General features: G+C 39.3%; 1 protein-coding gene across 2 annotated transcripts in view; it reads left to right on the top strand.

Moving 5' to 3' along the window:
- The window catches only part of STK32A (serine/threonine kinase 32A), a 261142-nt gene extending 243883 nt beyond the window's left edge, over positions 1-17259 (top strand). Inside the window, exons 10-13 of one of the 2 annotated variants that reach the window (XM_089673005.1) lie at positions 1021-1146; positions 3857-3985; positions 11422-11486; positions 15987-17259. In XM_089673005.1, coding sequence (XP_089529131.1) covers positions 1021-1146; positions 3857-3985; positions 11422-11486; positions 15987-16083 — 417 coding nt within the window. In that variant the 3' untranslated portion in view covers positions 16084-17259. The remainder of the gene's footprint in view (positions 1-1020; positions 1147-3856; positions 3986-11421; positions 11487-15986) is intronic. The other variant, XM_089673006.1, reaches the window with a different exon arrangement.
- Positions 17260-17764: the final 505 nt, after the last annotated feature.

The following is a 17764-nucleotide window of genomic DNA, read 5'->3' as shown; positions in this document are numbered from 1 at the left end:
TGAACGTGACTGCTTTCTTTAATTCACAAAGAAAACCGATGGTGCTTGTCCTGATTTAAGTACACAGTATATCTGTGCCAAATGCCTAATATTTTCCTTGTTTTATTTTATAGTGCTAAAATGACACAACCATTGCTATTTTAAAATGTGCACAATGCATAAGGAGAAAAATGGCATAAAACCTTTTTTATCTCTTATCCAACAGGAGACATATGTGAGTTAGCTGATAGGTTTACCAGGCAACAGTAGCAAATACCTGCAACTTTAAAAATGGATAATGGGGGGGGGGCTATGGAAAACAATAAAGACATGCCAAAAAATATCACCAGGCCTGGCAAAACTTGGCTCTCCTGAGTTGGAAATTCTAATATTCATTCACTAATCTACTACCTAATGTACTGATGTAAAATGTCTGCAAAATCTAGTATTGGATCTTAGTTCATACACTAATGTAGCACATGAACACAAAACTGTGCTATTTTACTTGCGTTTACAAAATGCAAAAAACTCATAAGAATGCCATTCATTGTTAGTAACGCCCCGAACATGCCAAGTATCAATCGTGTTTTTGTAGGTACCTCAACACAGAAAAAATCATACAGATAACAAAATGCCTGAAGCTCAAAAAGGTGCAACTTCTTTTCTGTGTTTGTTGTGTGTAGGGCAGCCCAATGAAATTAAAAGGCTACCCTATGCATGAAACGTGGTAAAGCACATAGACGCAACAGCCAATATTGCATGAATGAGGGATAAAACTTACTTTTCAAGTTCTCATCCACCTCCAATAAAATCTCTGCATTATTTAAATAGAACACTTGGAAAGGACTCCATTAACCCCATAATCACCCCAGGGACCAGACTCACACAGTGCAGCTACTAGTTACTGTATGATTGTACAGCCTAGAACAGCAAATAGCGTCAAGCTCATTCAGGAGATATTTGTGAATTGTGCCATTTAATTTCTCACAGAAAAATATCACTATAAATAACTGATTAAATTAAATCTGTTTTTTACTATAGCTTTTGGATAGGAATCCAGAGGAACGGTTTTCATGTCTTGAAGATATTCAGGAGTTTCCTTGTTTGTCGGATGTTAACTGGGATGCCGTTCTAGAGAAAAAAGTTGTCCCCGCGTTTACACCAACGGTAAGAATTACAGGGAAGTGACTCCCATTGATTCTGAAAGGTCACCTAATTACATGTATCAAATGCAAAGTAACCACTTAGAGCAGCCTTTATCAACCTTTTTAACATGGAGGAATCCTTTAAATATCTTTTTGACTTCAGTGAACTCCTGCTAATAGTTAAATCTACAGCTCAAAGTACATTAGTTGTGATGGTCAGTATGAAGAATGTGCCTTACATTTTTTGGTCATTGGGAAAAATTCCCCCCTTACAGATAGCTAAAGAGATCAGTGTCAGTGATTACTCATTTGAGAGGCAGAAATGGCTTATTGCTCAAGGAATCCCTATTAACCTCTAGAGGAACCCTATGGTTCCACAGAACCCTGGCTGAAAAACCCTGACTTGTTGAGGCATCCTATTTCATTGTTGCCCCAAACACTGGAATGTAGAGGCAAGTCTATTTGGTTAGGTTCCAAATATGTTTTTGATGTACAGTAGCAATGAAATCATTGCTATCTGCAGAGTACCATTTGTTGTTTAATTCCCTCCAGGCACAGACCAGTCTCCAGTTTCCAGAAAGCCTAATTGCCCTTTGTGAATTTTTACAGAAATGTTGGAAATTTGAAATTAAAGACACCACAACCACTGATTTCTGTTACTGAGTACTTGGCAGTTGCAGTCTGAGTTTAGACAGTACAATTGAATTCTTTTGCAAGCTGCTCTGCAACACTGATTTTGTTTTATGTCGGGCAGAGTTACTGACAGGAAGAATCAATGAACTACCATGGTGCTCCACAGAGCCGTGGTAGTTCATTGAGAACTACAAGCAGACAGCTGCTAAGGCTGTCAGGATTTGTGGTTTCTCATTCACAGAGGACTCTGAATGAGTGAGGCAGTTAAGCAAAGCCCTGCTTTTGAGAAGATTCCCCACTAGCTGTCAAAATGGGGGAGGGGGGGCCAGTCTATTCATAACATGTTACATGTTTCACCCTGAAGGGTGAACTTATCCTTTAATAATACATCACAGGACACAAGATCTTACTCTTGGACCAATGGATTAAATGTGGCCTTCAGGTGATTGGACAATGGCAGAGTTGTAAGGACAGCCCCAAAATAACCCCTCCCACTTACAGAAAACCTCATTGTTTTGATATTGTCTTTATCTCTACAGAAGTCTTCTATTTGCTTTAGGAGGAGTAAACCTTCATATTTATTTATTTATTTATTTTATCTTACTAACCTTTACATGATGATTCTTCTATCAAGTCTATAGCTGCTTATAGCCACTGCAGCTTCCATTTAGTAGTCTGCCAAATCGGTTGGCTCCTCGCTGTGGCATGGGAGCCATACATGAACCCTAAAAGGAAGAGGATACTCACTTGTCTTTTAAAATTTGCACTATTTTCTGCCTTGCAACTCCTGCACAGGTCTTGGGTCTCTTCTGTGCTTGCACACCTTCAGTCCTGCCTGTGTCTGTTCATTGCACATCTAAACAGTACTGGCAGGATTGAGTGAGTATCCTCTGAGTGAGTATCCTCTTCCTGTTAGGGTTCACGTATGGCCCCCATGGCACAGCAAGGAGCCAACCAATTTGGCAGACTACTAAATGGAAGCTGCAGTGGAGTCAAGACATTTCCAAGTATCACCGTGCCCTGTGGGCCTGCATCCTCCTGGCCCACAGGGCACAGTGATATTTGGAAATGTCTTGACTCCATCTGTCTACAGTGACTGCACACTTAGGGCATTTCATCGTCCTGCTCCACAGCACAGTTCATAAGGTACCCTTTGGGGTTCTCCTTTCCTTACTTCAATGGAGAACATAAGCACAGTGGGAATGGGTCAGTGGCTTTTCCAGCTTTCAGATCAGGGGAGAGTCTGCAGCATCTCCCTCAGTAGCCCTGAAGCTAATGCCTGAGCCTACAGTCTGAGGGATAAAGTTCCTCCCTTTTCTGTTGAGGATCAGATCTGTCAATTCTTCATGGGCTTTTTTCAATATTCTAGTATAATAATCTAAGATTAAGTACTGATAAGTCAAAAATCCATTTTTGGTTGTTTGGGACATAGAGGATTAAGCACGGCAGTGCGTGTTCAGCCATCAGTGCTATGATCATCACACCGTTTTAGAATTTTTCTAACTTTCAGACTTTAGTTCTTTTGTGCCTGGCCCAGAATCTTGATCTTCATACCATCTTCAAAGAGGGCAGCTTTGGATTTAAGGATGTGTGCAGCCATAATAATATCTATCAGATTTGCAGGACCTGCTTGGAATTTCCATTGCTGGAATATTCAACTGATTTGGTTATCCATACTATCTACATACAATCTTTTTATGGAGGATACCTGTACCTGATGTAGACTGACATTTTGTGTGCCAATCTTGAACAGCTGTAAAAACTCTGTGTAAAAATAAACTTTACCTTGAAAAGTGTGATCTGCAATCTGTCTAACATCCTCAACATTAACTGGCTGGCTGTTATTATTTTTTTTTCCATTGGAGTTTAATCTGTGCTATTAAACACCACCTATATGGAACATGATGGTCTTTTGTCTGACCTTCTATAAGTTTTTAAAAATGATCTTGAGAACTTTTTTCTTTTTAATAGAATTTTTTATTTTAATTGTGTATTTCATTGGATAGTGTACACTTCATATGTTAATTATTTCCCTTGGTCACAGTTTATTTTATCACTGCAATATTTTTTTTTTAACTATCTACCTTTGAAAAAAACAGAAGGGGCGCCTCAACTGTGACCCAACCTTTGAACTTGAAGAAATGATTCTAGAATCCAAACCTTTACACAAGAAGAAGAAAAGACTAGCCAAGAAAGTGAAAGATAATGGGAAAAGCCCTTTTGCTCTGGTAAGAGAGGTACTTGCACTGTAGCTCTCCAAGCAGTCATAAAATATACTGCATATGTAAATCTGAATTTAAAGTTGAACTCCAGGAAACTTGAAAATTCTCCCTTGCAGTGGGACTATACCCACACCACAAGGGTTAACTGCTCATTTAGGTCTCGGGGGCATGGAAAAATAGATTTGTTTACCCGATTCTCTGTTCCTGCATGCTCCTCTGCTCTGCAGGTCATTGCAGCCTCTTCACCTCTATGATGCAGCGGTCTAAGATCCTTTGATGTGATCAAGATTGATGCAAGATCCTTAGTCCTACATTGGACATTAAGATGCAGAGACAGTCCACTGCCGGAGTATAAGGGAGCGACATCTGCTGGGAGAGTGGAGGATCATGTAAGTAAATTTGCCTTAAATGTCCCCTAGACAAGCAGATTTAAAGTTTCCTGGAGTTCAGCTTTAAAAGTAATTAAATCATCTCTACAAAATTAATATTATCAGCAGATTGTTGACAGCAGAAGTCGGTAAAATAATACCATTAGTGTTTAAATCTCCTAGTATATGAAGCCTCCATGTGCATTAGCATACTTCCCCATATGTCAATGCCCAGGCCTGCTGCTAGATCCTTCAGAAACCTTATGTTGCATTTTGGTCCTCCTATTGTTTGTTCTGGAGATGCTAGCTTGTTGACCAGCAGTGATAATCAGGAGGTGAGAAAGGGTGGGGCCAAGCACAACTTTTAAGGAGCCAAAATATATAAATTTAGCTGTTTATGTGTATGAATCCACTGATCTTTTGGATATGCAGTTTTCACTGTAGGTGACTTTTTAATTAGCAGTGACCTGTGGCATGTTTATTTTAGGATAGTTCTATCCATACATTTTAATACATATATTAAATGTTTTGAAAAGATTTGCAAAGTAATGCACAAAATCATATATTCCACCAACTGCTGTTCACACTGCAGGCACACATATACACCTCGAAGTCTCTTAGCATATGCACAGGCACTTTTTTAGAGCCCCCCAGGAGCCCCGTGACTTGGAAAGCTCAAATATGCAGACAATGACTTCAGGACCTAAACTTGTGCCCAGGGGTGGACTGACAACTCATGGGGCCCCCGGGCAATAGGGGATCATGGGGCCCCTGTGTCCTTTCCCAAACTCAAAAAAGCCTATGAAAAAGGTACCAGGGGCATCTCATGGGGCCCCCTACTGACCCCGGGCCCTCGGGCAGTGCCCGAGGTTCCAAATGGTCAGTCCGCCCCTGCTTGTGCCCAATCCAGCCTCCACCTCTCAAAACTTACTGTTGGTTCATTCTTGCGGCGATGCAAGAGTTGTGAAAGCAAAGGGCCAAGTGTAATTTTAAAGTTTGAATTTTAAGGCTCCCAGTGAACTGTACAGGACTGACCCTTCTATCTGACCATACATATGTGCCTGCAGTTTAGGGACTTTAAAGCAAACACATGTTCAGACTGCTCATATGAAATTACAGTCACTAAATTTGTACAATGTAACACAAGATATAAGGCGAATGCAGATAATATGGTAGCTGCTACCACAAAAGGCAAGGTAACAAACCCACAGTAATCAATTCAAATGTAAGTGCAGCACTGCACTTACATTTGAATTGAAATGTGTACAATAGGCTTTTAGAAAACTGGTAGAGAATGCTATTTGTTCTCCTCAGATAAGCACTGGGACAGCACCTTCCATGGCTGCCATTTTCCTCCACCTCCTTTTCTCCTAAACAGCAACATCTAGGCAAGCCAAATGTCTTTTGTTTTTTAACCCAAAAATAAACACCCTAAGGGCTATGGGAATGTGCCTATATGTCCAGCTGTCATCTTATGTATTACACTTAGAATAGATAAAAGTGAAAAGATCCCGTTTCTTTGAATTACTGACATGATTGCTTCCACCCCACCACAAGCCCTCACAGGTTCGTAGGTGTGGATTCCATTCACATATATCCTTTCATGCTGAATGTAAGCTGTGACCAGGACCTTTCCTACTAGATTGCTTGATAAGCCCCAAGATCCCTTTTCTACATACAGGTGAAACTCAAAAAAATTAGAATATCGTGCAAAAGTTCATTTATTTCAGCAATGCAACATGTCCTCTCCAGGCTGCGGTCATCCCTGCTGCTTGTGCACCTTTTTCTTCCACACTTTTCCCTTCCACATAACTTTCTATTAATGTGCTTTGATACAGCACTTTGGGAACATCCAACTTCTTTTGCAATTACCTTTTGAGGCTTTCCCTCCTTATGGAGGGTGTCAATGATGGTTTTCTGCACAACTGTCAGGTCAGCAGTCTTTCTCATGATTGTGATTCCTACTGAACCAGACTGAGAGACCATTTAAAGGCTCAGGAACCCTTTGCAGGTGTTATGGCTTAATTAGCTGATTAGAGTGGGACACTTTGAGCCTAGAATATTGCACCTTTTCACAATATTCTAATGTTCGGAGATTGTGGATTTGGGGTTTTCATGAGCTGTAAGCCATAATCATCACATTTATGACAAATCACGGCTTGAACTATCTTGCTTTGCATGTAATGAGTCTATCTCATATATTAGTTTCACCTTTTAAGTTGCATTACTGAAATAAATGAACTTTTGCACGATATTCTAATTTTTCGAGTTTCACCTGTAATATCTACTTCATCCAGTTGACAGGCAAAGTCCACCCAGAAAACCTAATGCAAGCCATAGATGGGTCGTTTATTGGCAGAATTTTCATCCGCATGAAAAAAATCGGCTGATAATCACGCCGTTAGTGGGGCCAGCCCGTTGACCGTTTTCACGGATCTCCTCATTTATTTTTATCGGTTATGCTGGATGGCAGCATCGGCAACGGGGCTGACCGATTTTTCGTTTATTGGCCGACAATTCAGCCCATAAATGGCCCATCTATGGCCTGCCTTAGTTACCTTTTGTTAACTATCTGCCTTTTGATGTTAATATCACTGATTCATCTCGAATTACAACTCTTCAACTATTGTTCCTATATTTGTTCATTGACCGTGTTGTCAATAGTCCTATTGTACAGGCTGCAAAAATATTTTATTATAAAAAAAAGATAATGGGCACTGTAAACAATTGGGTGAGTTTTGCTATCCTTCCTTCGTTACTGGAGCTATTTGATTGCTGGCACCACTGCTTATTAACTTCTGTGCAATTAACTTGATTTATCCAAGCAATTTTGCCAACATAGGACTGAGCCTATGAATTATTTGTATAAATGTAGATATATTTTTCACAACTGATAGTTTAAATAAACCTAGATCATTGTTTTCCCTGCAGCATTGTGTATACTTACAGCCATGTGTCTAGGTGATCTGCCCTACTTTGTTTAACCTCCCTGGAGGTATTCTCGAGTGTAGCTTGGGGTAAAGTTTCAGCACCACAAGCGGTAACCCCAAGCTACACTCGGGAATACCCTGCAGCGTTGCTCCGGGATCCCTTCTGCACTTACCTTGTCCTGCGCTCCTGCGATGTCCCCCTGCAGTGTACCCTGTAATGTCCTCCGGCCGATGCCAGCATCTGTCTTCTGGATTCCGTTCCCTGCGACGTCAGGATGTACAGGGTCGGAACTGGTAGGAAATTTGAAAATTGTAGAAGTGACATTCACTAAATTCACTAATATAACATAGGAAACATTACTGTATCAAACCATTTAACACACATTTTGTCCCAAGTGCTTTGTCCTGCGCCCTGCCTGCATTTTTACTGTTCTTTCTGCCTTGAAACTGAGAAAAGTCCATGGCGTCCAAAAAGCGTTCCTTTAGGTCAAAGGCAGTTTTAGACCAGCTAGAGAACAGCGATAGTAAATTAGGACTACTTGCAGAATTGAGTGATAATGATTCGTGGGGAAATTCATCATCAGACACTGAAAACGATTTTGCGATTTTGTTCAGTGATGTGCGAATTTGGCGCTCTATTTCAAATTTCAGTGTTTTTGGTTTGATTATGTTATTGAATTAAATTTATTATTATATTATTATTTTTTATGATTATTTATTAAATTATAATTTATGATTTCGTGTTTCAAATTTTAACATACTGTTTACTAGACTCTTTTTCGGGCAGATTTCAGTGAGTTATTCCTAAAAATTACAGGCCTACAATAAAAAAATACATATTTCCATGCAAAAAAATGTACAGCTTTGAGCACAGAAATATGGACATAATCGGACCACTAGGGAGGCTACGAATCTTGATATCATCCTCAAATGGATATCCAATATTATATTAGACAAATGAAGGCAAGTGGTATCATGAACAGCACCAGTAGATGGCAGGTATAGATTAGTGGCACGTAGAAGGGCCTAAAGCTAAAGCTGTACTCCAGCAACTCAGCCACTTTGTAAAATCCACTGGATCACAATGGGTTATGTCCAGTGAGGCACATGGCAGCTTGTGGACTTATCTCTTTAAATTATAGTTTAAACATTTTTCTGAGCATTAAGAATATAGTTATCACTGTACTTTCGGTGCTCCAACACTGGACCTTCTGGACCTACTACAGCTTCTATGAGTGAAAAGTGATCTGTGAATGGAGGGGGCAGGGCTATTAATCATCCACGCATCTTTTATTCATATATCACTTTCCATTCATAGAAAGTGTAGTCTGGAGGAAAATAAATGTAATCTCCAAACATGGAAAGGTTTCTTCACAGTGAGAGCTGTGAAATTGTGAAATAGACTCCCTCAAAAGTTGATTCTAGCCAACTCAGTGGATTGTTTTAAAAAAGTCCTGGATTCTTTCTTGGATACACAGAATATAACTGGATACTAACATTTATAGGTAAAGTTGATCCAGGGAATATCCGATTGTCTCTCGGGGGATCAGGAAGGAATTTGTTTTCCCTGCAGGAGCAAATTGCATCATGCTTTGCTGGTTTTTTTTTGCCTTCCTCTGGAACAGCTGTGGGTATAGGATTATAACTTTTTTTTTAATGGTTGAACTGAATGGACTTTTGTCTTTTTTCAGCCAGACTAACTATGTAACTATGTCAGAACTGGGTGAAAATGGCCGGGTTCTCATTATGAGAGCCTGTGACAGCCCATTAGTTGTGTTAAACCTTGCGGCATCATATGATTACAGCAGCAGGGATGGGGGGAGGGAATACGCAGGAGGATTTCCACTAACCACCGAAAAATCAGCATAAGGGAAACATCCTACTGACTGAACTTATGTCTGTTGTGCTGATTTTTGTATATGTTGTTTTAGCTACACTACGCTTTATGTTTTGCATATTGATCACCTAGAGGAGATTGTTAATTTTTTTCTCAACAAAAGTAGAGTTACTCATTAAATATAATTCATGTATACAGCTATGAAATATTATCATGTGAAAACCATAACCCAAAATGCCAAAGATCAGAATGCAAGAAAACACAAACCTAAGCATTCCATGAAAAGTTGTTTTTCTTAGAATTCATTGTTTAGAGACTTGCGTGATTCGGTAATAAATTGTAATTGCCTACGTACAGTACATTTTGGAAATGTTCATTGTAAAAGCTATACCAGTTTTGATCCATCTATGAGCAGGCTGGTTGTACTGAATTTAATCAAATTAGCCAACTTCAGTACAACCAGCCTGTTGGGTTTTTTTGTGTGATTACTGCCCTCAGCTATAGCAATTATTGTATTCTGATGGTAAGGAAACCTCTCTCTATCAGAATACAATAGCACAGCAGGAGGGATTCCCCCATTAACACTGAATGCTATGATGGGAAAGTCAAGCGATTTTCTTTCATCCCACCCAAGGCTAAGGGAAAGACAATTACTTAATGTATGGCCAGCCTATGTAATATGAGGACCTATCAAATCAATTTCTATTCACTCAGGTAGGCCCTTGTCTACATACTTGTTAGTAGACCTAACAGAGATTGTATATGTAGTCTGTAACATGTGGTGAGCTGAAGGAACTAGTTAAACTATCCAGTCAATCATATATACTATATCATTTTTGGTAGATCCAAAGGAAGTTGTACATTCAGATTGTAATGTGTGTGATGAACTTTAAATGCAAATCTCTTTCATTGCACTCCCATGTTGTTAAACTTCACTAGTTGCAGCAGCTAAAATTGACGGGGAAACTCATATTGTACTTAACTGCTGCCATTTATGATGTGGAGTCTTAAGATTACATTAAAGCTTTGTTATTTTGTATTTTTTTTTAAGTGAAGCCCAATCAGTTTCTAAGTGCAGTGTTGAAAATTTCAGTAATGCCAACATTAATTACAATGATGATGATTTAGCATTCTTGTTATAGATGCTAACTTGTAGCTTTTAAAGAAATTCATGGTACTCTGCCAAGCTCTTGGGGGACCAATTCCAGGATGCAGACTTTGATGAATAACGTCCTCATGTTATTGAGAATGTTTAAAATCCTGATGATAGATATGGAAGACACTTAACTTAAGTGGCTTTTAATGCTATGTGATAAGCAAAACATTCATTACTCGGAAAATGTTCAGCATGAATTAATCAAATTGCAATTGTCTGCTCTTTAAAGCAAACCTTACAGTAAAAAGCAAGGTCTGCTTATGTGGCTATACGAACCCCCGCTGTAAAAACTCTATATTAGGGAAATAAAAAAAAAAGACTTTGAGTGAAAAACATGAAAAAGACTTACCTTACTCCCAGGCTTCTGGTGGGCACACCTTGGTGAGATGATGTAGTTCTTGTACGATCTTGGGAAAAATGCAGGATCCCAGATCCTGTGAGACCATCACAGTGCAGTAGCATCCTCTCATGTGGATTGGGATCCTCGGCTTTCACAAGATCCCTTCGTAACACAGGAAGCAGACAAAATGTGGGAGTAAGGCAATTATTTTGAATGTATTGTCTTTCAGTGAGATTATTTTTTTTTATTTCTCTAATGCAGTGTTTTTTCATTAGGGGATGGTGGCAGCCACACATTGTGGACTGCATGTTTGTGCAAGATCCGCTTTAATACAAATAAAAATTGCTTTAATATATATATATATATATATATATATATATATATATATATATTCTGTCTTCCTGATGTACAACGTAGAATAAACACATGATTGGGAGGCACAACTACAGAAGATACTTTGATGTCTCAATGAGACATAAGATGGCTGTAAACAACAAGCAATATTCTCATCGCACATGTCCTGGATTGGCCTAAGAAGTAAATGCATATGATGATGTGATGGACATTACTTAAATTTTCTGGCATTATGTACATTAATAAGTAGGCAGTGAGTAATTCTACCTAGCTGTGCCCAGTCAAAATGTAATTAGTGTACTATCCACCCTTATCCTTCTTCTCCTTGTTTTAATATCATATTTGGGTGGACTTTTAATTAGTGGCCAATAGTCAGTTGTCCTGATATTTAACATGTATTTCTTTTCCTTTATTATTTTTTCTTTTCTTTATTTTCCATCCTTTTACACTACCAAAGAATGGTAACTTGCAGATGCATCTGGACAATGTGGAGAGAGATTTTATTGTTTTCAACAGAGAAAAGTAAGTATAGCATGTCACCATGCCCTGTATTCCTGTTAAATGGATTTTCTGCTGTAAGCTAAACCTTAATCCTTGAATTAGACACATTGCAGTAAGCACACCTTAATGCTGACATATTCAAGCTGTAGCAATGCTGCTTGTAAAATGTGAATATTGTAGGTGTGGCCATTAGTTATTCGAAGGGGTGTAACAAAATTGACCTGAACATGAGTAAGTACTGAAGTAATAAGTGAGTACTAAAGTCCGTAAGTGAGCATAACAACTGCAAATAGCATTTTCAGGTGGTGATCAGCAATGGTATTCTCTTTATTTATCTCAGGACCACCTGTGAAAACACCCTGACCAGCAACACACCAGGCCAGAATAAAGCAACAATACTGACCCATACACAGAGATTATTACATTATGCTTTTCAGCACAGTAAAACTAATACAACTTCCTATAGCAATGTAGCACTACCACTGTACAAGTTTTGGGTCCCCCCTATAGTCCTGCACAGCCAGGCAACACACATTTCCTCACAGACTTGCATTAGGAGACAGCAAACAGTCCTTAAGCTTAGTTTTTTTTGAAGTTTTATTAGGGAAATTGAACTTGGATGGGGTAAGAGGTATATGGGATGACCAAAGGTATGGCAACAGAGGACAAACTGCTTAGCAACTATGTACAAGACTTTACAGCAAACAGTCTCTTTTGGAGAGCTAGCCAGCGTCCCCTGTAATACCACCCCAGACCCCAGATGAATCCTCTCCTCATCCAGCTATCTGAGCGAAATCCCTGAGCAGGGGATCCAGTGCCTGCCACATTAAAGTAAGACAGTTCCGGGTAGTTGCTAATCTGGTTTCCCACCAGCATGCCTCTTTTCCCTTATTGGCCAAGAGCGTGCAGATCTACTCACTTATTCCTTCTGTTGCTGGTGGGTCGGTGACTGCTACCAGGCCTTCTAGCTGGGGCATTCCTTCCCTGCCACACAGGTGGTCCTCTCTCAGGGGGCCGGTGAAGTCCCAAGCTTTCCTCCTTTGAAGTTTCCTGCCTGGAGGTAAGCCCCCTCCCAGGCTCCTGCTCTCCAGCCTTACCTCATCTCCATCTTCCACCTGAACTTCCCCTGCTGAGCAGGCTCAGTTACACCTAAAGACTGTCCTGGACCCTTCCCAAGCCTCCAGTTGGGGATCGGCTAAGATCCTCCAAGAGTACACACCAGCCACTCCTCACATCTGCCCACTGTTTCTAGATCTTTCTCTTAAGTCTTAGAGCAGGGGGAAATCCAGAGAGCTGGTCTTCAGCTAGTACAGTAATGAGAGGTCCTTCGGTGATCCTTTCTTCAAAATATTTCTCTTTTTTGAGACACACTCTGATTCCACATTAGGCTGGATCTGTCCCCTAATTCTTTTGTTCTCTGAGAAGCTAGGCCTGGTGTCTGCTCTTTCACTCTGATAGTAGTAAATATCATCTTGATAGTAGGGCTTCACAAGGATCTCATCTTCTGCATGCCCCACCAGAAAAGTAAGTATGTTCACCTGCTTAAGTGTGTAATTTCACTGGAGAGTTAGGGACACTGGCTGGGATTCTCCCCAAAGGTTCTTTGTAGTACTTTTGTCAAGAACACTGCAGGGATCAACTCTGTCCAAGAGTCTTTTCTTTCTTTTTTACCTGTGTCTAATACAACACAAGACCCTGGCTGGCTCCATAATCTACTGAAGCTTGTAAAGCAGATTACTATTCCTGATGGTTGAAGTTTCTTGGTCTGTAAACCCCTGGATGAAGAGTCAAATTGGAAGTGATGGTAGCTAGAAGTCATCCCACCATCTGGATCTGGATATTTCAAAACAGCTTTTGGTGGACCTCAAGGCTTGGAACACACAATAAGTCAAAGGATCTAAGGATAACTTGCTCCGCAGCTATCCATTGTAGGATAACTTATCTGCACCGATTTCCTAAATCAGAGTCACATGTGCAGTAGTGAGTTGAGGAGGGATTTTGCGTAAACTCCTACCTCTTGAACAAGCACCACAGGCAAAAGACCTACCAATATGGCAGGTTGGACATGTGGCTTTATTTCTTCAAAGCGTTGGAGGCAGGTAGAACTGTTTATTTAAGGTATCGTTTGAAGATCCACTTTAGACCCTAGCCTTACCTTCATCCCAGGTTCGTTCTTCAGGTGGTTGCTGATGAAAGCGGTTAAGTGCTGACTACCCCCTTATGCTGCAAGAGCTCTATGAGCTTTTCATTGTATGTGAAACTGTTCTTTTCCAAAGACATCATTACTTAGTGTTTGGCTTCTCCACAGTCATGGCATCTCATCTCAGCTAGTTGTCTAGTGTTATGTGCTTCAATGTCTCCTAAAACTGTCTGTATAAAGGACAATTACAGCACGTTGAATATTTGTGAGAGACCACAACATCTCAGCATGATCTCATCAACTCAAAAAATATAATCAGACAATTTCTCTTTTGTAGGTCAGACAGTATCTCTACCCCTCCATACACAGCATACATAAGACTTCAAGATAATCCAATGCTGTGCAAACCTGTTTTAGGTTATGGATTGTGCCAGCAACAGATCCTGTTAAACATTTGGTGATTCTATGCCTCTTTTGAACCTCTAGAATATCCCAATATATCCCACTCTTCTAGGGTTTTAGAAAGTTGGTATATCCAAGCCCCCCAATTCTGCTCACCAACCAGGATGGGCTTCTTTGCAGAGAAACAGTACATCTTCCAATACCCATAATGTGCTGGAACTACAGGAATCTTCAAGCATGTTCCAACAACATTTTAAAAAAAACTTGTTGTGCATGGACATACCTGGTGTAGAGACAGTTTGCAGGCCAGTTTCTATCTCAATACCTCTACTTGCTTGTAAATCAGATGAGCACATTGGACTTATTCCACCAGTTTCTACTTCATCCAACTTTGAGACTTTTGGTAACTGGAAGCATGGAGGAATTGTATCCCATCATCCAAGTGGGGCATAGGCGCAGAGCCATAAGGAGTATTTCCTGCAGTCCATATTGAAACCTGGTTTTTAGTAGACAAGGTTGCAACCACATGATGGGTTTGAGTCTCAGTCTAGCCTTTGCCAAGGGGGCCAAGTATTATGCAACATTATGGCTTGGCCTGTAGACCATCGGACTGCTTGTTCCACGGAGGTGGAGATTGTAACATCACCACCATGCCTCTCCACCACGTACAATCAGAGAATGCCTTGTATTCACTGAAAAATAATACAAGACCTTCTCTAAATGTGCCAAGCAAGTGACCCCCTGTGGTTATTGTGAAGAAGTGCAGTTGCGCTGGACTCAGAAGCCTACTGCTCTCACACTAGTAGCAGAAAATAAAACAATGATTTGCAGCTTACACAGGGACTGGTCAGGTATGAGATGTGCATACTTATATTGAAGCAAGCTGGACCAATGTAACTATGCTATAAAAATGATATCTAAAATTCAGCTTTAACATTAATTTCAATGCATGCAAAATAATAGAATCCCAATTGTTTGTAAAATGTGAGACTGTGTTGAGTACAAGATTCCCAAGTATGTCAAGCCTCAAAATTGTAAGTGCCCACAAACTGTGATACAGGAGGGGAGGGGGTCACAGGAGGGGACTGCAAAGTGGGAAGCAAGCAGAGTATGCATAAATTGTAAGGAGCAAATATGGTTACACATTATCTGATTCCCTTGAATGCAGCCTTTCTCAACTGGGGTTTCCTATAACTCTGTGGTTCCTCCTGAGGTGAACATCAATGCAAGGAGACAATTTTTTACTAACTACTGATGTTAGTCTAACCGGGCCATACATTTACCATCTAATTATACAATTTCCTTTTTCAGAACTATGTAATATAAGGACACACCCTAAACAGTAGATTACATTTGTATCAAATCAAGCTGGTACTTGCATTACATAGTTGGTCTGAGATCTAAAGGAGATTGTAAAATTAGATTGTATAGTGTATGGTCATCTTAAGAGGGCATTTATACACAGACCACTGATATTGGGGGATGCAACAACTTCTGCTGTCTGAATTTCTTTTTGCTATTTTTATTAATGTCAGGCTTCTTGCAGAAAGAAATGTTATTGTATAGAGCAGATGGGAAGTAAAAAAAATAATTGTCAAATATGCTAGATAGTCCACATTAATTATTCTTTTATATAAAAATGTTTTACAGCCTTTTGACCATGCTAATGTCCCATAAAGTTTAGGTATAATAATTTTTAGCAGGGGTTCCCCAAGACCTGAAAGTTATTTTAGGGGTTAAAAAAGCCAGCTTTAATGCTATAAAAATGTAACTCTGTAAAGTGGAGTAGCACACCATACATCTTTACCAACCTTTGGACTTTTAAATTGCCATTAATTAGAACACAGGTAGGTAAAGTTGAGCTTGGGAATCACTGGAGCTGAAGGTTTTCCTCTGTTAAATTAGAGAGGTTTCTTATTAAATTGGTAATAAAATAACTTCTAGGTGAATATTTGTATTGTTTTGTTCCAATTTTGCAGAAGCCAAAAGGACCTCCAGGTAATCCAAGAGAACATAACTATGGTCCAAGCCAAAGAAGATGAGGATGGCAAAAATAATAACCTACAAACCATGTGATGCCCACATGTACTCTTCCTGCATTATGTAGCACTTGATATGCCAGACTTTATGGAGCAAAGTTTATAAGCGACAAGTCTCTGATATCTAGGAATCCTAGCAAAATTAGCATTTATTTTTGACTATGAGGTCTATGGATGCTGTTAGAGACAATCTGCTTCATGAATCTTAAGATGACTCTTCTTTTAATTCATTTAATTTCAAGCTAATTATTTTGTTGTAGGGCTGAGAGATAATGCATTTTGCACAAACTTCACAAAGAAAAAGATATTTTAGATTAAATTTTTTAGAGCATTAGGAGCTTTTTCTAGGCTGTTTTTTTATAATTTATTACATACCTGTAGCATACTGGAAGGAACATGTAAGTACCACAGACTAGTAGTTGAAAGATTGGTATAAATGTATTTTGTTCAAAGGCTGATGAAGAGTTAGTCTTGTCAATGATATTCAACTATGTTGTTAGAATTGAGTATCTGTGAATTTTGTTTTGTGTAGTCTATTATCCATGTTAGTCTTATATAGGAAAATAGGACGTCTGCAAAACAATTTTAACTAAATGTGGGTGAGCCCAAAGCTGTGAGCCATTTCATAAAAAACAGGGTTAGAATATACTTTAAATATCCAAGCCTGGGTATTATAAAAAAGCCAAAAATATAAATAATAAAGTAAAGAAGAAGGTTAGCATTAGAAAGAGCTTGACTGATTGCAGGAATGGGGATGAACATCTTTAATGATGTTGGTGTATGCTTGTTAAGGCCAAGATATTGGCCATGTCTCCACTACAGCTGTCTGAGAAATGGGTCATGTCTTAATTATTGCATGGCATTGTCCTGCATGAGGACAACTCTGCAATGAGCTCTGTCCAAACTTTACTGCAGCAGCATTTGGATAACTCAAGATAGGGTCTGGATTGACTTGAAATCAATTCAGACCTCCATTTTTTAGAGAAATTGATGCATTTCATATAAAGACCAAAAAATAGTGGGAGATATGGTGAAAATGTCATTTAAAAAAATGTTGCCTGTTATGTAAATTTTTTTTTCTTTCTCAACTGTTCCTTACATATAATCAGTTTACATTTTTTGTTCAATTGTCTAGAATAAAATGGAAGGGATTGCAGCTAATGTAGCACTAAAAACAGGAATTTTAATAAAGCAACCAAAGTGCACTAACAAATTTGTATGGCAAAGTTTTCTTTATTTGTGGCTAAAAAGGTAAAATATTGGAAATATGGTAAAATAAAAATATTCAATAGATCTTGATTCCACAGTGTGAGACTAAGGTTTTGTTGCCCTACCTGAAGAAGGGACAAGTACTACTGGAAGACTCTAAGGCAGTAGGCAATGGAGACAGAGCTTGGTACTGGGCTTTATTAAGGCAGAACTACACTACCTCTGAGCACCACAAGCCAAAAATGCTTTTTAACTTGTTTTTTAAATTCAAAGCCAACACATCCATACATACATATCTTCTTGCTTTATTTTGCTGAGAAATCACTTTGAAAAACACCTACTAGCATTTCAGGCCGTGACCATCTTGAGCAAGGGCAGATGATTCATGTCATGTCATACATGCAGAAGGGTGTGCTTAGCTAAGAAAACCCCTCCTTTCCTCCTGATCACTCCTTGGAAGTATGACATAATTTGCCTAGGCCTAGAAGCCAGGAAGTTACTGAATAAAT

The sequence above is a fragment of the Staurois parvus genome, unplaced genomic scaffold (genome assembly GCF_062004578.1).
Source record: "Staurois parvus isolate SC_StPar_1 unplaced genomic scaffold, SC_StPar_1.0 ptg000133l, whole genome shotgun sequence".
NCBI lineage: Eukaryota > Metazoa > Chordata > Amphibia > Anura > Ranidae > Staurois > Staurois parvus.
Note: the sequence above shows the minus strand (reverse complement) of the source record. Positions and strands in the feature narration are given on the sequence as shown.